The 24,605-nt window shown below is 34.8% G+C and overlaps 1 protein-coding gene across 1 annotated transcript in view; it reads left to right on the top strand.

Annotated features, from left to right (window-relative positions):
• Positions 1-24,605, top strand: part of DMD (dystrophin) — a 2,686,579-nt gene that overhangs the window by 1,166,693 nt on the left and 1,495,281 nt on the right. The window contains exon 43 of the mRNA XM_049766737.1: positions 8,681-8,853. Within this exon, the coding sequence (XP_049622694.1) occupies positions 8,681-8,853 (173 nt within the window). The remainder of the gene's footprint in view (positions 1-8,680; positions 8,854-24,605) is intronic.

Below are 24,605 nucleotides of genomic sequence, written 5' to 3'. Positions count from 1 at the left end.
ATGAAGACCCTTGCTTTTACTTAATTGAAGTACTCTAAGGAAAATATAGAGCAAATTGCCAATAAATATCAATGAATTGTCTACTATTTAGTAGATAAAAAAAAACCTGCACATGTTCAAAAGAAAGCAAAGGGAAATACCTGGCTTACTTACAATATGTTGGTCTCTGAATATTTCCGCAGTGGTTCAAAAAACAATGTAATACATGTTAAGGTTCAGTGGAGTTTTATATACAGGTCAATATTCAGCACTGCAAGTGAACTTTCACTTGAAATCAACAAATATGAAGACCCAACTATTGTATGTTACTTTCAAAAACAGAAAATTAGTGTGTGAGCAATTGCAGTGGGAAATTTTAATGTTCGTTAAATAAATACATATGCCATAATTTGATGTCTGAGTTAGAAAACAGTAAAGGTAGGGAGGATATAATATAGCTGAAATAGGTAAGAAAAGCCTTAAATGTAATTGAATTTCTGAAGAAGAGAAAGCAATGTAAGAAGCAGAATCTGTGAAAAAATTAGTGCAGAAAGCCTTTGAACACTTGATTTTGAAATTAATTGAGGTTTGAACAATATTATTGATTCCTGCTTATTTATATAATTACAAATTCTTTATTCTAGAAAATTTACTCTTTTTGGGCCCGGAGAGATAGCACAGAGGTGTTTGCCTTGCAAGCAGCCGATCCAGGACAAAAGGTGGTTGGTTCGAATCCCGGTGTCCCATATGGTCCCCCGTGCCTGCCAGGAGGTATTTCTGAGCAGACAGCCAGGAGTAACCCCTGAGCACCGCCGGGTGTGGCCCAAAAACCAGAAAAAAAAAAGAAAAAAGAAAAAGAAAATTTATTCTTTTCACAAAAATGTATGAGGAATAAATGATTATAAGTAATGTCCATATTCAGAGAGAAAATTTGAGGTACAGAAAAAAATGAATAACTGGGTCTGCACTGGGTATTCGGTTTAAGATCAGAATCTCTGCTCTTAACCACGATCCTGCATAATCTCTTGATGCTACAAAGACTATAATATTTATAGAATCCATGTTAGTAATGGTAAGATTTTATAACAAACATATGTCTGGAGAATAGCAAAGACTTTATCCTTCACAAACCAGAATTTTTTTGGCAAGGCATTGGGAGTTAAGTTTGGTTATACACTGTGGACTAGAGCTTAAAATATCAAAAAGTATTAAGGTACTTTCTGTGGTCCTTGATTTGATTCTCATCATCATATAGGTTCCCCGTGAAGTACCAGGAGTGATTCCTGAATACAGAGCCAGAAGTCAGCCCTAACAATTGTCACGTGTGGCTCAAACCACACTAGCCCCCCCCCAAATGTACCTGGGATTTAAAATAATTGTTTAATATCTGTAATTCCTATAATTAGGGTGCTAAGAAAGGACATACCTACAGATTCAATAACACTGAAATCATGAGACCCAAACTTAAACAACCACACTTGCTAACATGGTAGGTTGGAGAGCAAGGGGATATGCGATGGATGCTGGGTCATTACTGGAGGGCTATCGACAATGGTGGTGCTATTGATACTGAAATAGTGTGTCTAAAATTCAACTATGTAAACAGAAATTCTTTAAAAAAATATTTTTAAAAACTCATTATATGCCAAACTAATGAACTTCTAATTTTCTCATTGTAATACAGAATGTGTGATCAATTATAGATTATGATAAGAAAGAAACATAAAAGTGGCGTTGCTAGTTTTATATTAGGAAATATTTATGTTTAGAACAGCTGGACCAATTTAGAAAACATATTTACAGCATGTTGCCTATAGTCAACCAAACTATTTTGTTTACTAATTGCAAAGAAAACTGGTCTTAAGCATCCCTCTCATGCATATAAAGATGATTAATATGTTGATTAGATTTATTGTGGTGCTTATTTCACAACATATACATAGAACTTTGCATTTACACCTTCTGCATGCATAATTATTTTCAAGTAGATCTTAAATCGGAAACATACAAAATAAAATATAAAATTTAAAGAGGATAAAAAGTTAACAAGTAATGCTGCCCTTAAGTATGTAATGATTAAAATATTTACTTTCACTTGGGTGAACTCGACATACTTAACACTCATTTTCATCTCTCAATGTGCAAGTTTTTAGCCTAGTTTTTCAGATAACTATTCTCTCTGGATAATTGAATGCTATTACTGGTTAAATAAAGGAAGGATGTTATGAGAGATGTTTGCATATGTACCTTGACATCAAAACTAAGTATCTCTCTGACTTATATTTCACCAGTCTACATAATGGATTCACAACTTGCATTTTTCATCAGCATTTTAACAACCATCACAATATGTTGTTGTAGCTTTAAACAAGACCAGACTAGTCCCTAAATCTGCTAAATGTTTAGTGTTCTTGGGCACTTTGGACTGTGAATGTACAACATTATCCATTACTTTTGTTCTGCTCCCTAATTTTATTGCAAATTTTCTATGAAATATATTCACTCATTTCGTTTGTATTCACTTTCCTTGCCTTTGAGAGGAGGAGTTTCTATTCCCATTTTAGTTTTATACCTCTAGTACATAGAGCGTGCCTGGTACATTGTGGATTTTCAACGAATATTTTTGTGTTCGTGAATAAGGACAAAGATAAAGCTCTCAGAAAATTAAAGATAAACAAGGGACATAGCAGAAGAACATAAGACAAGGCAAGCAAGGGCTGTGTGACAAAGATGATAATTAACAGTACTGAATGTCACAGAGGAAGCAAAAGGTACAAGGACAAAGCTATTAGTGAGTCAACAAATAAAAATTTCCCTCAAGAAATAAAGCAGTTTACCGGTGCTTATAGTCATATGTTCACATAAGTCATTTTTGAGAAATGGAAATGAATGAGTAACCAGAAACAATTTTAAAATTGTTAAAGTTCACAATATTTCAAATCAGAATGTTATTGAATTATGGCAGCAACTTTTGAAATAAAATGCACTAACACAATAATCAGTTTTATATTATCTTCTATTTAACTATTTTAACTTCCATTTCAATTTGTTTATTTGAAAGTATGTGGTTTTAATTTTCAAAGAGCAATTTTATTCCTATTGAAACTTTCTTACTAAAGAAACACTGGCAAAATATGAATTAAATATTTTATGAATACATTCGAGCTACTTTATTAGAAACTTCAAAATAGAAGTCCAAAATCAACATTATTGTTTGTTTGCATATCCCACAATTAATGCATTATTTAAAGTCCAATAAGACTTAGTTTTAGACCTTTAACCTCATGATCATGCATTTGAATTTTTCCTCTTGTTACAAATCAGAACTAAATACATTTGCATATTATAGATGTTCTCATTTTAAACTTCCTTGTTGAGCATGTTAAGCAATTATGGGACTGAATTTTATCTTTTTATCTGAGTTGCCTATTTTCATGTATAAAAAGAAGGTCAGTAGAAACCTACTATATAGAAATACTGGAAATCATGTGGGCACTTTTCAAGTATTTATTAAAGAACTTCTACTAGAAAGTGATATTAAGAGCTGGGCGGGCCAGAGAAATAGCATGGAGGTAAGGCATTTGCCTTTCATGCAGAAGGTCGGTGGCTTGACTCCCGGCATCCCATATGTTTTCCTGAGCCTGCCAGGAGCGATTTCTGAGCATAGAGCCAGGAGTAACCCCCGAGTACTGCCGGGTGTGACCAAAAACCAAAAACCAAACAAACAAAAAAAAAAAAAACAAACAAACAAAAAAAACTGGGCATGTGGCTTAAGGGATTCAGTGTATGCCTTGAGTGTATAAGGCCCTGAAAAAGCATGTCCCAATTCCTGATTTCCTGGTGTGGCCCAGTTGGTCCCTGAGCATCACAGGACTCGAAAACTGCTGAAAATGGAGGCCCAAAATGATGTTTAAATTTGAATATATTATTTTATAAGATTTTATACTTTATATTTGGGGGAGGGGCCATACCTGATGGTACTCAGGACTTACTCCCTGTTCTACACTCAGGAATCATTCCTGGAGGACAACAAGGACTTCATGGGATACTGGGGTTTGAACCTGTGGCAGCTGTTTGCAAGGCAAACCCCCTACCCACTCTACTATTGTTGCAGTCCCTCTAAAGGTGCTTTTATTTTAGTTGCTAACAGTGATGTAGATTCCTTCGGTAGAACTTTCCCTACTGTAGTCCTGTGTGGTTGCTAGAGTATCCGCTTTGACATTCATACACAGAAGTTTCCCATTTCAATGGTTAAAGTCATACTCTGTAAATGAAACATTCTGAGATCAACAGAGTAGTTGACACTTTACATTAAAACAGAAGACAAACTAAACAGCAGAAATGCGCCCCTTATGAAAGAGAACGGAACAGAGTTAAATCAAGAGTTAACTAGAGACCTTGATTGCAACCTGATTAGTTAGCAAATAAACTCCTTGTTTGGCTCCCTAAATAAATTGTATGTAGTCTCTAGTTTCTCCTTCTGGCTCATTGAAGATACTTGTTACACAATGCTTTCATAAACAACATGATTTAACGTGAAGATTATTTGTTATGAATCTTCTATTGAGAAATGTGTTCTCGACTTAAAGGTAGACTCCCATTTATAAATGTTCTTTGTCTCAAAAGTAAGACATGTGTTTCTGTGTCTCAGCTCTTGATGACATCGGATATAAACAGTAGCTATACAAAAAATGAGTTTAATCTACATAGTATATCAAACCTTAGTTTTTCCTTATTGCCTGCATTCATATTTCACCCTGTGCTTAGGAAAGCAACCTCTGTCTAATCTTACCTCTATTAGTATATAGTCATAGTTAATTTATCTGTCTCTGTGAGCCAGAGTTATCACAATGCTACTTCATGATATAAATGACTGAAATTATATAAGCTCATGTGCGGATGCCTTCCAGAAATTCATGTTTCTCTTTGAAGGCAGTGTGCCTAACAAACAAACATGTATAGAAAATTGGAAAGGGAAAATTAAATTTCTAGGGTCATCTCAAAATTAAGAAAACTTATGAAAACCATGGATATTTCATCATTTTGCTATTATATTTTTCAGGTAAGATAAGGCACTATTTCATTTGAAACTGGAAATTGTATATTCTATAGTGATGTGGAGATTTTTCTATCACCATAGCAACAACATAGCCTATAGTTTCATTTTTAGAGGGTCATAATCTATAAAGATCACTTATTTCTCTACAAACTAAAATAGTAAAAAGCAATAAAAGATCTCATCTATGACTTTAAACTATGGAAACTGCTATAGAATTTTCCCTGGTGCATATACTATTTTTTCTGTGTGCAATGCCTCAGGGAAGTGAATACGTGCAAGGTCTTTAAAAGGGATTTCTTGAATTTTGGCCAATTTTGACACCATTCTCTGAAAATGCACCAAGGACCTATTATCTAGCTATCCAGGGAGTGTGACTTCGCCTGCCCCAGTTTTTGCTTTTTGCTTTTCTCATTTAAGATGGAATACTTCCTTGCCTTTCCAACATGCTGCCCAGCATTGCTAAAACTATTCATAACTCGATTCTGAGAAATTCTACTACTTCTATAGAATTGGGAGTACACCAGAAAATCAGATTAAAATCAGGAAGCTTTGCAAACTCAAATTTACCGAGGGAGACTATGTGTGTGTTTTGTGCACATGCCACCCCAATGGCATAGAGGCATTATTTTATTCAGACGGGGTCTTTCCTCTGTCCCCTTTCTTGTATTTCATCTCCGTTGGAGATTATAGCCATTTACTTGAAGTATTTTGGCACTCAATGAGGAGAGAATGCTGGCTAGAACCCAGATAAGATTTTGAGTGATCAGCCTGTCAGTCAGCTGTCTGCTTTCTGTCAAGTGAAGTGTTCCAGTTCTTGTGCTGGCAGCCAAGCTAAAATAGAATCCAAGACTTCAAGCATCAGGAGTTGAACACAGCACGTGCTGCTGCATTGACGGTGCCCAGATACTCGAGTTCATAATACTAGCAAAAGCCTGTTCCTGTGAGATTCTCAGCCCCTGAGCTAATATCAATATTCAGGTAGACCTAAAATTTCCACTCTAGGCTTCAAGGCTAATGGTATCATAAAGGTGGTAATGTAGTTTGTCCAGATGAATAAAAGAATGAAAATGAAGATAAGAGACATTCCTCTCAGCAGTGGGTAGTGACACAGAACAAGAGCCACTCTACCTGAGATCTCAGTTTTGGCTATTTCAATTTTGATTTTAGTGGCAGAGACATTTATTTGAAGCTCTCTTAGGTATAATTACTATAAAGTAACCCTAAGTTATTTTCAACTATGTAGTAAAAGAGTGGAAAGTGATCTGTACACACTTGTGTTTTCACGCTCTCTTGAAGATGAAATAGATCCCCAGTAAACTCTGTCACACAGGTTGACTTCTCCAATCAGTAGCTGGTACTTTATTGATTTATTGAGCATATTAACCTTCTTTAACCTATTGACCACGTATCTGCCCCCATCTCTTCTAAGACTTCTTTTTGTGTAATGGGAATTTGTGCTTATCTGGTCTGGCTCCTCAGTGTAATGAGAATTACTGTTTAGCTATTTGGAGATTCTTAACATCATTTGAGTAATTTTCATTCATTATGCAGTGCAACCCCTAGAATCTACCTTTTTAAACAACATCACACCCCTGCAATTTTATCAGAGAATATTACTGCCCCTTGGATATTTTATTGCCTCCTGGGAATAATAATAATAATAATAATTATATATCTACATAATCAGTCCCTAGACAGTGAAATTTAAAGGATTAACAAAATCTGATAATAGTTGCCTAGTGGATATTGTATTTTATACCCCAAAGGTTTTTCAGTTTGATCATGTTTAAGGTAAATCTCATTATTCAAATGTGAAAAACTGGATAAACACACCATGATTATGCATATCTAAACCTTTTTATTCACATTAGATCCTTTGACTCAGTGACTTTTTGCGTTGGCTAGATGCGTAGGCCAAAAACCAGGAAATTATTCAGTCTTATTTAACCAACCCATATTTGAAATCTCATTCCAAAAGTGTTTACTCAATTTAACTCGAAATGAATGTCCACTGATTATTAATTAACACTAATCTGATAATTGTGGCTATGGCATTCATTAGTTGTGATTTTCTTGGAATGAATTATATATGTATATTTAGAAAGCTCATTGGATGTATTTATGGATAATATAGCAGTTTTGTTTCAAAATAATCCAATTGAGGACTTGACTATGTGAGAGTTTAATGAAATAGCATTGTCCACAGTTCAAAAGATTCAGCCCTGGAAAATAAATTCATGGGGCCTACTTAAATTTAGTGTCCATTGCATTTTAAAATTGGATTCAGAGTTATATTCAGAATTTTTATAGCACATCATTAAGCATTTATAGCCTCCATTTCATGACCTATATCCCCCTCATCCTCAATATTTCCAAAACATTGACCAAAAATAAATGTTCATGTTCTCTGTCTTTTCGTGTGTGTGTGACCAATTGTCATGTTCTTCCATTTAAGATGTCTACCCCAAGTTCAATTGCCTTTTGAGCCATTTCTTAAATTTGTATTCTGATATTTTATATGAAAATAAAATGAAGTATGAAGTATTCATATGAAATATTCCTTCTCTGAATGTATATCATTCATCATATTTGTTCTCATCTAGCTGGGGCCTCCACACTTTTATTTTCCCCTTGAATTTCCAAACGGTTGGGTAGCTTATAATTACAAATTAACTGCAACAGTTCTTGAAAACAAATTTCACAAACATTCCTCTCTTTATTCTTACACAGGAAAAGCTCCTTAAGCATTGCTGAATTGACTTTTCAGTGACCATTCAAAAGAGCAAATATCCAAGTTTATACTAGGAAAATCAGTCCAATATTAATATTTAAGAGAAGCTAACAGATAACATTCCTTGATTCATAGTATTATTAGCAGAATACTAGTGTGACATGTAAGCAAACTTCAGTTAGTGGAGTCATTTGGGGAGCTGATTTAATAAGTTGATAGGCTTTATATGTGTACAAACATATACACACATGCTTCTATTTACTAAGATAGAGCTGATACAAACTTGCATTCTTACAAGAATCTTTGGCCAGCAACATTCTACAGCGATCTAAATACTGGAGGACAATAAAGGTCAAGGATGCTGTTAATTGAAACAGTGAAAACTATGAAAGTAAAGCAAAGCATTAGAGGATAGAGTTTAAAATCTCATTTAGGTTCTTTTAAATTTGAGATACAAGACAGCCACATTTCAATTTGTCTTTTTGAATGTGGATTTATGAGCTGAGGTCCGCATCTGGGAATATTAGAGTATATTTAAAGTTCTAAGAAAATATGTATGGGATCATGGATAGAGAATGGTTAAGTATAATTAATTGATGGCAACCCAGTATTTAAGATGGTAAGAGGAAAAGGATATAAGAAATGAGGCTGGAGAACAGTGAATAAAAGGATATATGAAAAACTGAAAGAGCTCTGGGTTGAGCAGTCAAATGCAGACAATTTTTTTAAATGAAATGGGAAATTATCTATACCAAGATGAGGAGTTAAATGTAACTAGATATGAACATGTTGAAATTTAAAGCTGATGACTTTAAAAGTCAGTAATTAATACTCACAAGGGTTTTTTTTATCTTTTTTGACCATTGATATCTGATTAATTTCTGAATTGTTTTAAAATGTTAATATTGCAGAATATAAAGGACACCCTGAAACAAATCTCAGGTCGGATTGATGTTATTAACAATAAGAAGACAGCATCACTGCAAAGTGCCACACCTACACAAAAGGTGAAGCTTGAAGAAGCTCTCTCAGGGCTCTTTTCCCAGTGGGACAAAGTTAACAAACTGTACAAGGAACGACAAGGGTAGGTCATGATTTCTTTTGTCTAAATGATAATGATTAAACCTGTTTGCAGGGATATCTAAAGTTCATATCAGGGTTCTCAACAGAGAAAAGGCAGGTCCGGAGGAAGAGAAGGAAAAGTTTCCTTAACATTGGAAAATGGTAAGTAGAGGAAGACTCAATAATGATAAACATTGTTCAGACTAAAGAGGTATATTGTAAAATTATCTGTACTGAAACTCACATTTCTTTGGACCACTGCATTATCTTCCAGGCATTTGGCTAATACCAAAACAGACTTGGTCTTTTAAGAGAGTTTAAATTACTGTACAGCATAAAATATATTTGCCTTATCAAGTTTTTTAGAGATTATCACATTTAGTTATTTAGATTGTAATATAAGGTAGGAACAATAAGTTAATTTTTATGAGTTGGTCTCTTTTAGATTAATAAAGTTTTGAAGATTCCTCATTTTTGGACAGCAGAAATTTGAACAATTTATTTAAAATATTTTATTGTTTTCTATATAGATACCTAGATGTTTTATTAGTCTATAAAATACACATTCTTTTTTTGTTTCATATGAAAAATTAGAAAATTTTCATTTTCTATTTTACAAATGTAGCAAAGGTCTAACAGATTAGACAATTGCTTCCAATATTTGTAGTCTTTTTTTGTTTGTTTGTTTTGTTTTGTTTTTGGCCATATCTGGTGACGCTCAGGAGTTACTCCTGGCTATGTGACTAGAAATTGTTCCTGGCTTGGGGGACCAAATGGAATGCCAGGGGATCGAACCACACTCCTTCCTAGGTCAGCCGCATACAAGGCAAATGCCCTACAGCTGCACCAATGCTCCAGCTCCATATTTGTAGTCTTAAAACAGTTTTCCTCAGTATCCACAAAGGAAGAAAACAAAGCATCTGTTTACTAATTATAAGAAACCACCTTGCTATCTCTGAGATCTGTCTATTTCTAACCATTCTTCCTTAATTTCAATTCTTCACTCATTGTAATAGACTCAAATTTATACTTCAAACAAAATTCTTAATATCTCCAATGATTTTTCTTCCCAACTACCTTTTGTACTAATAGTTATTTTTAAAACTTTAAAAAATTTAGTACTATAATCTTATTTATCCAATATAATAACAATCTGCTAATCCATTAAGCATGATGGCCTTACCATGATACCTTTTCATACGGTGTTCATACTTCCTTCCTGCTATAAACACCTTCCAGGTTCTACACTGGAACTACTAAATTGACTGAAAGAGTCTCAGTTATTTTATACTCTTCTGTTGGTTTTACCAGTTCTTCGGGTCTAACCTGAAATGTTGTTTCTTCTTAAGTTCCTAAATCTAGTTGATCCTAAACTACGAAAATCTAATATTACCTTTCCATTTAATATATAGTATATCAATGAACAATCTTCATATTTACATATGCTGCAATACCTGGCTGCTCCACTGTGCCATGATTCAAAGTGACCTCCTAGAATACAGTGCCCATTATCTCTTTGTACATTTTTGTGCCTCCTGCAAAAGTTCCTTAAAGATAAGAATATGTTTTATATCATGTGTGTAACTATATGAAACAAATAGTGTTTGTGTAGTATATCTAGATTCACTGTCTCTTCTGGAAACCTATGTAAATTTCCTTAATTTTCTCGTAATTTGGTCTCAACTTAGAGAACAGCTTGTCTTAAGTTTTCCAAGGCCACCACCTGGTGGTAAAAACTCAACAATTTAATAATATACGTATACGGCAGACGACAGTAACTATAATAAAATCATTATTGTGTATACTATAATGCATAACAAATACAAAGAACTTATATCATTTCTATATAATTATAATTGCATTGTAATGCCAACACAATGCATCTTCTATCAGTTTCTCCTATTAAGTGATTGTGGTCTCCCAGATATTCTAATGAGATCCATTTAATCTCCATCTTTGGGGTTACTCATTTTGTTGTGGGGTTTTACTTGTTTGTATTGTTTGATCTATGAATTCTAACTTTGTCCTTGATTATATTTTATTCAGATTTGTTTTATCAAGCATCGCATTCTTGAGTAGTCAGTGATTGCTGTAATTCCCTAGGCATTTATACTCTACTAAAATAAAGATAAAACTTTTCTTCATTTTGAGGAGTCAGCCTATTTTTCTCTTTTTTGATATTGAGCTAAGCTTCTCTTCTCACAATTGCAAAGATAGTGATTTCTTTTCAACTATAAGCTTAAGAAAAAGAAGCATTAATGCCAATAAACACAAAAGGAAGCTAAAGATCTTACTCAAAATATGGAGTCTTTCCTTAATCAAAGGCTGTAAAGGTCTCTGAACTTTACTTTCTTCAAGTTGTGTAGAAATTAGTCAGAGATGTTACGTTTTTAAATGACTTTCTTTCATTGAGATCTAGATCCAGTTGCACTTTTTGTACATGAGTATCCAGTTTTCCCAAAAACATTTGTTGAAGAGTTTATCTTAATTGCACATTGATTACTTATCCCCTATGTTGCAAATTAGTTGACCATAGACCTGGGATTTTTCTTTGGATACTTAATTCTAATCCATTGATCAGGAATCAATCTGTATTTAGTCCCATGCTGCTTTGATCATTATAGCTTTGTAATATATTTAATTTACACATTGAGTTACCTCATTTTTTTACTTGTTAGTGTAACTATGTCTATTCAGGATGTGTTTTATAAAACTACTCCCTCAACTCAACTTTAGTTTAAAGCAAAGTGTCCTCATGTTAGTGTGAAGGTTGTCAGTATTTTTCCATTTATAATATATTTATAATAGTATATTAGTTATTATTTACTGTAATATAGGTGCAAATTGCCCATAGACTCGGTGACTTAAACTATGTATTGTTATGTACATTAATATATAGGTTGTTAGTAGTTTCACTGACTTAATATGATCTTGACTGGTCGCTATTTCAAGCTCTGCCTATCTAAGGCAATTCAGACATGTGTGGTCAATTAAGTTGTACTACACGTCTCTTTATTTGGGGATGAAGATGAAGAGTGATGGAGGCATGTTCTTTTTGTAATGTGACTATAAACATGAATAAAGCTTAACTTTCCAAGAGTACTGACAGCCTATACTTATGTTAGGTCCACTTACATTGGTCAAAGTTAGACTTCTATCTATTGAATAGGACCAGAATCATGTCCTTCAGTTAACAAGGATTTACTTGCTACACAAATACCAAATTACCGTTATAATAAAGGACTTTTACAACTATAAATCATGAAATTAGTGATGTTATTCTGCTTCATTATTTTCTAGGAGAGATTACATCACAAATATGTTAAGTGACTTGCCCAAACACATAATAAATGGGATATCTGCATATTTATATATTACAAATATGTTTATCTCTAATAGGTTTGCGTGACTTAGGTATAATACAGGAAAATACATTCAACTCTTAGCATTTATAAAACATAGGTTCTATGACCATCATTAATCAACAGATTCATGAATCTCATAATGGCAAAACACTCCAATGTTAAATTATATTTTCAAGTGAAATACACATTACTCTTTATGTGAGGGTAAGTATTCAGTTAAATGGCAGATAGAATGGTGTTTGCTTTGTCATTCACTTAGAGACCTATTTTAGTCACTATGTTTTACAGAAAAAATGTCTCAGTAAATATTAAAAATAAAATATAAAAATATTTAAAATTAAAACTATATTAAAGTAAATATCACAAGTGTCTAATTTGATCAAATGAATAGAGCATGAAATAAGCATTTAATATATAACTTATATGCACCCATTCTTTTACATATATAGGTAGGATAAACAATTTAACTTTATGAAAATTGATATAACTGCTAAATTCTGCTTTTGTCTAGTCCCTGATATGTTATTTGGTTTATAGACAAATCCTGGCCATAAGCATTTTAAAACCACAGGATTGATTGACATACTTATACTCTTTCCTTCTTTTAGAAGAAATTTCTACTAACCGTTGGATACTGTTGACTTTCGTTCTGATGACCTTTGTACTGTTTCTCAAACTATATAACATTATCCCAAAAATCTCTTCCCAAGTAGAAGAAGATAGTCTAATTCAAATGAGATAAATGGAATTGGTTTCTCCATGACAAATTGCTATGCAGCTATAAGATGCCATTAATGTATAATGACAAGTACAATTTTGGTATCCAGTAAGTTCTTTAGGAAATTTGGCATTTCCCTCAGAATCCCACTTAATCAGAAGTTTTGGGATAGTTTATCCACAAATGCAATTATCAAGGGAATTGTGCAATGTAGTTCTGTGATCAAGAGCACACAAGACTGAATCATAACTCTCACAATACTAAGATTAAAAATGCTGGAGCTGGGATCAGAGAACTGGTACAATGTGCAGGGCATATGCATTGTTCATGGCTGACCTGGGTTTGATTTCTGGTGGCCCATGTATAGTCCCCATAGCTACTGGAAGTGATCCTTGAATGCTGAGCTTGGAGTACAGCCCAAATATCGCCAGGAATAGCCCCCTTAAAAAAAAACAAAAAACAAAAAATGGGACAGTTAGATGGCATTAAGAAACCTAATTCTATTAGCAATATTTTATAAAAGAAGAAAGTTGGGGCCAAAGAGATAGCATGGAGGTGGGACATTTGCCTTACATGCAGGACGGCGGTTTGAATCCCGGCATACCATATGGTCTCCCGAGCCTGCCAGGAAATATTTCTGAGTGTAGAGCCAGGAGTAATTTAACCCCCGAGCTCTGCCAGGTATAACCCAAAAACAAAATAAAAAAAAAGTGGAGAACAGTGTGCCTAAAATAAGCAGGCACACACAATTACCCATAGTATGTAGATCTGTTCTTATAAAAACTAAAAAAGAAAATAGGCCTGTTAAGTGGTAAAGGTGAGGAAAAATGATTAATTGGACAGTGGTTCCTCAAGCTCCAAATAATGCTTTCTTTCTTGAGCTGTGTGCTGCCGGCATTGATATGGTTCCCTTAAGAAAATTTATGTTGGAATATGTTTATGCCTTGCATGCAGCTGACCCAACTTTGTGATCCAACACCATATATGGTAACCTAAGAGTGATCCCTGAGCATATAACAAGTACTCAGATCCAAATGTTGCAGTGTGGCCCTAAGAACAAAAAATAAACTTGGGGAAAATCATTAAAAGCAAGTAAGAATCAAATATAAAAGAAGGTTTATGCAAAGTATACTTGTGAGTTGTATACTTTTCAGTGTATATGCTGTATTTGAAATACCCTTACTCTGAAAACTTAATCAGTGAACATTAAGTGCTTAGTCAGAGAAGAATCTAATATTAGGTTTTTATTTAAATCAGTATAGCTATAGAAAAGCATTTTTTAACGTTTTGCTTTCAGCATTCCAGTGCAAACTATTTCACATTTCTTACCCAGCAGTGTAGACTCAGGTGCGCATCTGGACACAACTCTTTCAGGGATACTTCCAAATATTCTCTATCATTTGGAGACCTGTGTGCCACATCTCATCAGGACACTTCCTGTGGGAGTACTGAAAACTGTTCTCCTGGGGGTTCTCTTTTGCTTCAGTTTCCTTTATGCCAAGCCTACACCATTCAAGTCCTCACAGACTCTCACTGCCATTTGGACTGTGTGAAGGAGAATTGAAACAATGAAAGAAATGAAAGCCTACAGGAATAGAAACCAAAGAAATCTGATTTGAAGAGAAAGTGTCTTAATCATCTCTGCATTCATACTCCAGGGAATAGAGCATGTAATTCTTTGAGCCCACTCCTAATGTGACTGTCCCATCTGCATTTGCTATCTCTGTTGTAATTTTTCTACTGAGACATTCAATAAATATTTTTTCTCTCACATCAAGGTGAGGGAAATAACCCCACATTATCCACAGAGGCAAAGAATAATATACCAATCCTCCTATCATCACCATACAATTTTATCCTCTAAAGTAAGAGCTAAAGGGACAGATGTATAATCTGGGAGCTTTTCCAGAATTGTTTGTTCCTAAATGAGACATTCAGCTATAGCAGCATTCGCAGCCTCTTCTATTTGTCACAATGCCATATGTAGTTGGGAAGATCCATGATAAGCACATGCAAGATCCTGACCATTCAGGAAAAATTCACATTACAGACTTGGGATAAGTCTCTTTAAATGTTATGCCTGTTGGGTAAGATGGGATCTTCTAATTTTCCCCTAGGTACCTAGATACATGACAATGCATAATTCTACCATTAGGATGTGAATTTGGGACAGTTAACAAGTAGAGATAAAGAAACAAAATGTACCTTGAGAATGCAAACGTTTGTTATTTCTCATTCCCAAACATTGTTATTCTGACCAGAGAGGAGAGACATGTTTTCATTCATGAGGGCATTGTCCATATAGATGTGTTAAATTACAGAAGAGTGACATTTTCTATTTATAGACCATATTGTAACCGTGGGAGACTAAAAATGTGGGGAAGGCTTCTGTTTTGATTTTTAATGTTAAAATCTCTTTGACAATCATTATGAACTGAGGTATATAGCTTTAATAGAATTCACTTTTCTAGTTTATCTTTTGGGGTCTTATCTGATAGTGCTCAGAGCTTCATCCTGGCTCTCTGCTAGCAGGTCTGTCCTAGAGGTGCTTGGAAACCAAATATGATGTCAGGGACTGAGTCTGATTTGAGTGCTTGCAAGGCAAGCCTCATAAGCCCTGTAGTATCTCTCATAACCCGAATTAATTTCTGAAAACATAGCTATCCATGAACAGAAAATAATAGAACATTTGGCTCTACAAATGTACCAGGAAATTCTGGGAGGCATGCACATACTCATTGGCACACCTAACTTGGAGATATATACACATTTTGGGTAACCAATAAATATTCCCTGGTGAAGTATCTTATTATTTTAGGCTATAGTCTCCTGGTTTTGTCTGTACTAATTGGCTTGACTGGATTTTTTGGTTTATGGATGTCAGAAACCACAGCACTTTTGCATCTTTGTAGAGATGCCTAGTATAAAACAAGACTAATAAATCCTATTTGATGATAATGATGATGGTGATGAGAACTAAAATCTGACTGCAGCAGCATGTCATAAATGCCAGAAATAAATCATCACCACTTTCAGAAATGCTGATCACTTCTCACCTGCCATTTTCTGTCATTCCCTGTCCTCAGTTGAAGCTGTGAACACTGTCTACTCCGCAATCTGTTCCTTGTGCATTTCAGTTTAGAGCTGATTATGTCCTGCTCACTTCCTTCTTTTCATAGTTTCTGCTCAAGAAATGACGTATTTGTATTTCTTCCTGGGCTCTGTCTAATTGAAACTAATACCTGCCTAGTCTGAATATATTTCACTGGCCAGTGGTTGCACTTTGCCTATCACTGATTAAATGATTGCAAGCCAAATAGGACTCTTTTGTTTTTAACCAGCAGCCCAGAGTGAAGTGTATGATTTTACTGCTGATACCAATTACATGGAGGTTTTACCACCAGAGGCTAAGCTTTAAAAGACAAAAGATGAATCCCATAGAGCTGCTGTTAGGAGGTATTTAATTTTGTATTTTGTTGCTAAAGCAGTGTCATGAAAACAAACCATTGTATAGGACCATAGTGTTAGTACAGCGGTAAGGCTTTTGCCTTGCATGCAGCTGACCCAGGTTCAATCCCACAAACTACATATGGTCCCTAGAACCCACCAGGAGTTGTTACTCAGTGAAGAACCAGGGATAAGCCCTGAGAACAGCCAGGTGTGCCCCTCCCAAAAAAAATCCCAAAGGAATCCAGTATACGTTCATATGATTGTCTTATGTCATAATTAGGATTTTAAAAGGTTCCTTAGGAAAAAAACACAGGGCTAGTGAGAGCTCAAAGAACCAGAGTGCTTTGTATGCAGGAAACCTGTGTTGTATTCCTCGTTACCTTTTGACTTTCTTAACATAACAGGGAGTAACTGCCAAGCAAAAAGCTGCAAGTAGCTTTTGAGCACCACTGGTGTAACCCTAAAGCCAAATAAATGAAAAAGAATATCTCAGTTCAACGTATAGCAGTTGAATCGGATAACTTGAGAGGCCTTGATTTCTCTTGTTTTATTTACTTATTTTGCTTCTTTTTTTATGGCTAGAGATTATAGATGGTAAAGGCATTGGATGAAAGAGATCTGTTGCCTTTTTTAGTGCAAAGGCTTTGGAAAGATATTCAGTGTCAGATTGTTTCTGCTCATCAGTTTCTGCTCTGTATGCCCCTCTTGCTAGTTCAAAGCACTCAAGAGTTTTGGAGTGATTTGCTTTTTATGATAGCTATTTCACACAGGATCATTTGCCTTATATCTTCAACATTTTTATATTCTGATAAATCTTTACAGTTCACGCAGAGGGTAGTTTAAAACTTGCTTCAGATAAGAAATTGACTGGATATAAAATTCACATAATCTCAGAGTTAACCAGAGATCAATATCCTGAATCTTTGTCTCAATGTAATTGAACATTTTTGTTCCCTGGGACAGTTGTATACACACATTTCCATTCTTCACCATAGCCTATTCTACTTCTCTGAAAAGGGGACCGAACTCTGCTAGTTTGCAGTCTAAATAAACGTGCATGTTTATTATTGCCAAGGGAAAGAAACTTCAATATAAAAATCAATTTTAGCCTGGCAAGAGTAGCATCATTTTGAAAATAAGCTTACTGTTTGACGATCCCCACTTTATGGTCCTTGGTCTGGCGCATCAACAACTTTCTTGCCTTCTCTAAATCTAGGCTTTATCTGCTTGGGATAGATTCATTTTGGGAGAAGGTTCATTTGTGCTAAGGGGATTTTTTTTGTCAGGGAAAACTTTGACATTATCCATTTGAATTTTTTGAATGGAGAAGAGCAAAGTCAAGGTAGCAGGGATTGCACTAAGAGGTGACTTTCCTTTCAGAAGGGCCCTTAAGTATAGTGTAGCAAAAGCAAGGTGAGCTCATTTCTGCTTAGCACTGTGCTGTGTGTCTGCGGCTGGTTCTCACATGAAGCGAGAGGAAGCTGTCACTACACTCACCTTCCAGGAGGCAGGATGGATGCAGGTGGGATTAGGGGCACGCCAATGGTTTGTTAGGAAGTTTGCTTAGAACTGCCACATTATTGTGAGAGTCAGCCCTTATTATCTAGATGTCTTATCCGTACCACATTTAAGCACCAAAGTGACAGAGAAGTTATTTATTCCCGATTTCTATGTTCCCTGCCAAAATAGTTATGGTTCTGGAAAAAGCATAGCCTTTAGACAAACACAACTATTCTCCATGGCATACAAGGTAAATGTGTTTTTAGGTTTTGGTTTTATACCACATCCATCAAATCTCAGGGGTTCACCTGGGTTTTCACTCAGGATCTATTCATGGTGGTGGTCCAGGTACCAATGGGATAATGGGGATCAAACTTAGGTTGACCAAGCAAGGCAAGTGCTCAACCTGCTATTCTATGTTCCATCCTCTGAAAAGGTTTTCAATGGCTTAAGAAATAGTTCAAAGTTGGGTAGCTATACCTTGGATTATTTCCTTCAAACAGCTTCTTTGAATAATTTGATGAACTTATTCAGCTGGTATATTACTCCAGCTTGCTTAATTCTGCTAGTATAAGAGAAAGTTTCCATTATTTTAAGTACTCCTTTGTTCTGGTTCTCTGTGTCTTTAAAAAACAATTTTTTTAACCAAAATTGGTTGACTTTCTCCCTTATGTTCAATAAAACTACTGCTTGGGCAAGGAGAGAGAGATAGAAACGTTGGTTGTCTTCCAAGTGTTAGATAGTTCGTCTGGTTCTGCTATGATTTCCACATGCAAAAATAATCACTGTGTAATAACTAATGTTATGACAATTCATGTAAATGCCAGACTATCACCTTTTCTGGACAAGGCAGAGAGCCTTGTATGATTAAAGGACACCATTTTAAGCAAGGCATGCCTCTGAAGATCAATACTTTGCATGTGAAGAAACTGAGTTTTAATGTGATCGAATAATGGTCTGGGCTCACATCAGAAGCATGTAACAGAGCCCATATTTTGAGGAAAATGATGCACTCTGGTCTGCAGCACCCCTTATCTCATATGCATTTCATATAGGATTTCTAATAGTCTGGCACCGTGTTTTCTCTCCCAAAAGTTATTATTCATACATAACAGCAGTAGGGATACATGCAAAGACCTTTCAAAGCTCTTGAGTCTAAGAGTAGTTTTCTAAAGAGATGCTTGAATTTTAGGTGGTATCATCTTGTTCAATATATGTTAAAATAGATTGTAAGATGTTTGGCACAGTGGCAAATTATCTTTTCAAGTACTTGAGCAGATGTGCTTTTGACTTTGACGAGGTCATTCAGGATGGAGTGTAAATATTATCCTCCATCATATCTTGATCGCAATCAGTAATCCCGCTTTCTGTGTGAGCCTGAGACTCTATTCATGTGATTCTCTTACAGGTGCCTAGCACAAGATTATATATCTTGAAAATTCGTGTGCAAATTTTCTACCATTGGCAGAGTTTTGTTGCAGTAAGGCAGAAACTATGCCTTGTACAACCTGTCAACATTAAGCAAAGCCAGTATAATTCCATAGTATCAGTTCACTATATATAAATGTTTAAACTGATGAAGGAAATGATAGAATGACAACAAGCAGTTGTTACATTTTTGAATAAGTATAAATTCTTTATAAGAAACTAGTTTATATTATAGTTATCTAACAGAAATATATGTACAAATTTCTAGATTTACTTTAGCTTGTGAATTCTGTCTTGTTATAGGACAGAATTATGACATTTAATTATAGCTATAGCAATGTCTGAATAACTTGGGAGCTTGCTAGGATCTTATTATGGCATTTGAGAGAAACAAATACTTCCTCATAAACAAATATACCAAATTAGCTATTAAAATTAGAATAACTTCTAGGGGAAGTCAGCAAGCTTTTTTTATTATTTGTTTGCTTGCTTCTTTTAACTTCTACTATTCTGGTGGTGAAGTTGTTGTCATTACAAAACTCTAACCCTTTAAAAAATCTGTTTACTCGGAGAATTGCAGATTCTTGCCTGTAAGGCAATTTTCACAAGAATTTTATTCTTATTAGTTTTAGTTTACCCATGGACAATCCTAGATTTCTCCCGAAAATATCAGTTTCCTCAAGGGGACCTGCCCATTGCAAGCTGAAGATGTGGTTTTGAAAGACTTTTGGCCTGAAACAATGCCTTCTAAAAATTCCATTTATGTAGACTCTATATATGTAGACTAGTTAGGTACTTAGATACAAAAATACCAGTTTAGATGCTTATCTAAATAATTTTTATCATTTATAAAATTGATTATTTAAATACAGTTAAGCTTTATTATTTCAATGAGGGTAATTTTGTTTTATTTCTCTGGAAGTACTTTATTTTGCCTTTCTCTAGTATTTTTCTCACAAGTACTCAGTTACAATTTAACATTTGAAACTAAGAGAGATAATTCCATGTTGTTTGAAGAAATGTTAAGGTAATCGGCATTATATTCTGTAAACTCTGTGGTCACCGTCAATACAAAATAGGAATAGTAGCATCGATAGTAGCATGAGTGAGCCATACATTCTGATTGTCATTTGTGTTTTTCTGCTTTTTCTCTATTTCACTGGAACAAAAAAAAATGATTCGATGTTAAATACCAATTTGGCCCTTACCAAAATATTTCAGAATAGTTTAGCAATTACCAAAAGGATTTGGTATAGCCATAAATACCACAGATCAGACCTTACCTTATCTTTAAACCCGGTATATATATACTTCTTTGGAAGAATTTGGAAACTATCAGATCAACCAGCAGAAGTTCATGTTTCTTTAGATCAGGGCTTAGAATCTCAGAACTATTGTTGCTGTTCGTGTCCATTAGTCAGAGAAAGTTACATAGACAACTCAAAGTCCAAATGCAGAGAAATATACTATACCCCTCAGGTCAAGGGTGAGGAGGCATATTACTTACCAATGAAATTAGACTAACTACTTAAATGGTATCGCTTCACTAATAGAACAGTACAACATCTGTGAACTATTTTAGATTAATCAGTTCTTCATTTCTGCGCTGGTCTAACCCAAAATCTATAAATTCCTTTTAGAATCCTATATCCATTTTTCTCCTAGTTTTACCTCTAAGCCTATGTTCATATGCTACTTTTAATTTTCCCCAAAGTTATTTATTTTTCTCAAAATAGATCACTGAAAAAGTCATATATTGAAATGAACCGCAAGTCACTGTTTGCTTTACCAATGAGAGTCACCTTGTGTTTTGGCATACTTGGGAGTGGGATTTCTAAATAGCATCATGACTTCCCATTCCCAGCAGTCTGTTGCTTGAATCTCCCATACATGGACTCGCCCAGTTCATAGTATACCTTTGAAGAAAACCATCTGCCTTATGTCTCTTGGCATAATTTCTATAAAAACAAGCAGCTGCATAACAAAGTAAGAAGGAGTCTGTCGAGGTTGGTAAATAAGTAGGATTTCAATGCATGTAATAAAGCATTTTCTAAACCAGGTCAGTATTTCTAAAGGAAAACTATCTTTTCTCATTAATAGAAAAAGGTCCACAAAGCTTGATGAAGATGGAACTCCCTCAAAATTTACTTGAACAAATTTTGATTATGAAAAAGATGACAAAGTAAAATCCAATTTGTAGTTATATATAATCTGGTAATAACATGTTACTATATATAACTATTGTTAGGTAATTTTTGTACATTTTAGCCACTTACATTTAATTTCTAAATAGCTCACCTTTGCTAAATGTTATTATTATTTTTGAATCATAGCTTCTCCTGTGCTAGAATTTTATGTATCTGTTTTACTCTTCTCTTGTTCTACTGTTTGATTCTCTTAGCAAGTAGTTGCTATATTTTTTGAAGCATCAGTGGATCTTCTGGTTCATTTAAGTGTACTCTCTACAGAGTCACACTATCCATACTTCAGAATATTTGGTTTTAATTTAATAAATATGTTAATATTATCTTGCTTTGGCTTCCTCCAAAAGCCAAACCTGAAAACAAGGATTTGAAGCCCAGTTACTTACTTGTGAGCTGATTTGATAAAGCTCTAGTAAAGCAAGGCAGTGGGGGAAAAGTGTATGAGAGAAAAATAATGTTCCTGTAAAAAATATTTGAAAACCAGGCACCACTGTGAGGACCTTTATTTCATTGCATGGAGAAAGACTGGAAAACCATAGAGCAGTGTTACAGCATTACTTCAGAAAAAGTGTAAGAAAACTGGGTGTTTGTATTCCAACTCATCATCTTCTCTGTTTGTCTGGGTATTAAGTCAATTTTCAAAAGCTCTTTCACTGTGTTCTGAGAGTTCAATGTTCTCTGCTTCAACGAAAGCCCTCAAACTGAGATATATTGTTAATGGATATTGGATATATGCCAGGGCACATGAAGTAAGCAATGAATGTCGCTCTAACAGAATCTGATAGAATATGGCAAGGGGCATCATTCTACCGCTGCATTTCCTTGCCCAGCAATTTCCTTTTCTATTTATCTATGTTAATTTTCTGATTCTTGTATTTTTCTGGAGTTCATCTTCTCCAGAGTGGTTAAATTCCATTCTGATGCTTGCTGTGTGACTGTATAGTTCTAGTACTTCGTCATTGAGCTGTTTGTTTATTCCTTTACTGGTATTAAACTTTAAAAGTAATTGTGTGTATGTAGTTTTATGCAGTTGGCTATGGTTAAGTCCTTGAATTGCTGATTATTTACTTACAATTAAAAATGAATTACTGGGCCCGGAGAGATAGCACAGCGGCGTTTGCCTTGCAAGCAGCCGATCCAGGACAAAAGGTGGTTGGTTCGAATCCCGGTGTCCCATATAGTCCCCCGTGCCTGCCAGGAGCTATTTCTGAGCAGCCAGCCAGGAGTAACCCCTGAGCAACGCCGGGTGTGGCCCAAAAAACCAAACCAAACCAAACCAAAACAAAAACGAATTACTAATAATACTTTCTTCCATGTGTTCAGGGGAACAGAGTCCCTTGCTGGAACATGAGATCACATAGATGGTGCTTTATTACTAAGGAACATATATATGGTAGTGCTCTGAACCTGTGTTTCCAGGAATTCCCTGAATCATGCAGCACTTATAGGGAGAAGTGCCTCCTGGACTAGGCCCTGCAGTGATTAGAGAACCATGTGGTGCTGGGGATGGCACCAGGGTCAGCTGCATGCTTAAAACATGTACCATAACCCCTGTGCTACCTCTCCAACTCCAGCTATATTTTTCTGAGGTTCACAGAAATTAGCAATAGCATTAAAATGTCGTAGACCTCTAGTTATTGAAGTCTACTTGAATGACAAAAAAGTTTGCGGTTTGTTTTTAAATTACCTTTCCTAAGTTATTTGGGTCATATTTCAAATGATTAACTATAAGGCAGTTTTATTTGAATGCCTAGGTTTTTCCACATCTTGGGTAAATAGTCCAACTGTATTGCTTTCTGCAACAACAGACAAGTTAAAATTGTAGTTGGTTTTTCATGGATGCTGAATCCCTAAAGGCTTCTATTATGTACTCGTATCTGCATGTTAGAGTCACTTTTATTTTAACATTTGCAAATTTGGAGGTATTTTAGATCATAAAATTCTTGGTTATCCCTAGAAAATTCAAGAATAAATTATTGTTGTGTAAACAAAGACATGGAGCATTACAAACAATATGTAAAATAGCTCAAATGTTGAAAATATATCATATACTGAGCTATATTTAATATAGCAGGAGACAACCTGGGTTAGATCACTTACACCCTTTTGATTCCCCCAGGCACCACTAGGTCAGGATAAACTACAGCATAAGTGCTTGTGGGCCTAGAATAAGAAATAAAATTAAGTTAATGAAGTGATATTTTTGGATTTTAATAATTTAATTTAATAATATAAATATTTTAATTATTTCTGTGTATGTTCCTTTTTATATTTTATTTTTATATATTAATAATTTTTATTTTGACCAAAGTGGATTACAAATCATTCACAGTAGTATTTCAGGTACATAGGGACATTGATTCAAGGGCATTCCCACCTCCAATGTTGTCTTCCCTCCACCCCTGTTCCCAGCATGCATCCCATATCGCCCCTCCTTCTTGCTATCTTATCAGATGTATTTGCCACAAAAATTCATTTGGTTAATTAGAGAATAACAAAGTGTTTTAAAAATGGTTAGACATCTAGAATACCCAACTAACTAGATAACAGAGAGAAAAAGAGCAAAGTTTTTAAAATGTGTAAATGAGGACATTTTAAAAAGAGACCAGCATATTTTGCAGTATTTCAGTTTGAAGAACATAGGAAAACTCAGATGAATTCAGTGAAAAGCCTTTCTTTCCTGAGCACTGTAAATTGTAAAAAAGGTTTTTTTTTATAATTTGTTTTCCTTTTTGTTTCTTAATAAGGAAATATCTGTGCCAAATCCAAGGAATTAGGAAAGCTCAACTTTTATAGCTGTGATGTTTCAAAGGTCACAAAGGAAATTAAACTGTAGATTGAGTTTAAAACACTGGAATTACTTCCAGTCTCATTTTCCCCACCAGAATTTTGTCTGTATTAAGGAATCAAACCACAGCATTGTTAAACAAGAACATTTACTACCCTTAATCTGGGAGGATTCATGGTTCTTTTAGGTTGGGTGGGTGACATAAACATGAAAGATAACCTTTTATGGTTATTTATAATAATTGGATAATATTCACTAGATGTAACCAATTATTGTTTGGACAGGATCAAGTATCTTTATAAAGTTCTAAGGAATAAAAAA

The sequence above is a fragment of the Suncus etruscus genome, chromosome X (assembly GCF_024139225.1).
Source record: "Suncus etruscus isolate mSunEtr1 chromosome X, mSunEtr1.pri.cur, whole genome shotgun sequence".
NCBI classification, from domain to species: Eukaryota; Metazoa; Chordata; class Mammalia; order Eulipotyphla; family Soricidae; genus Suncus; species Suncus etruscus.
This window is presented reverse-complemented; position numbering and strand designations above follow the sequence as displayed.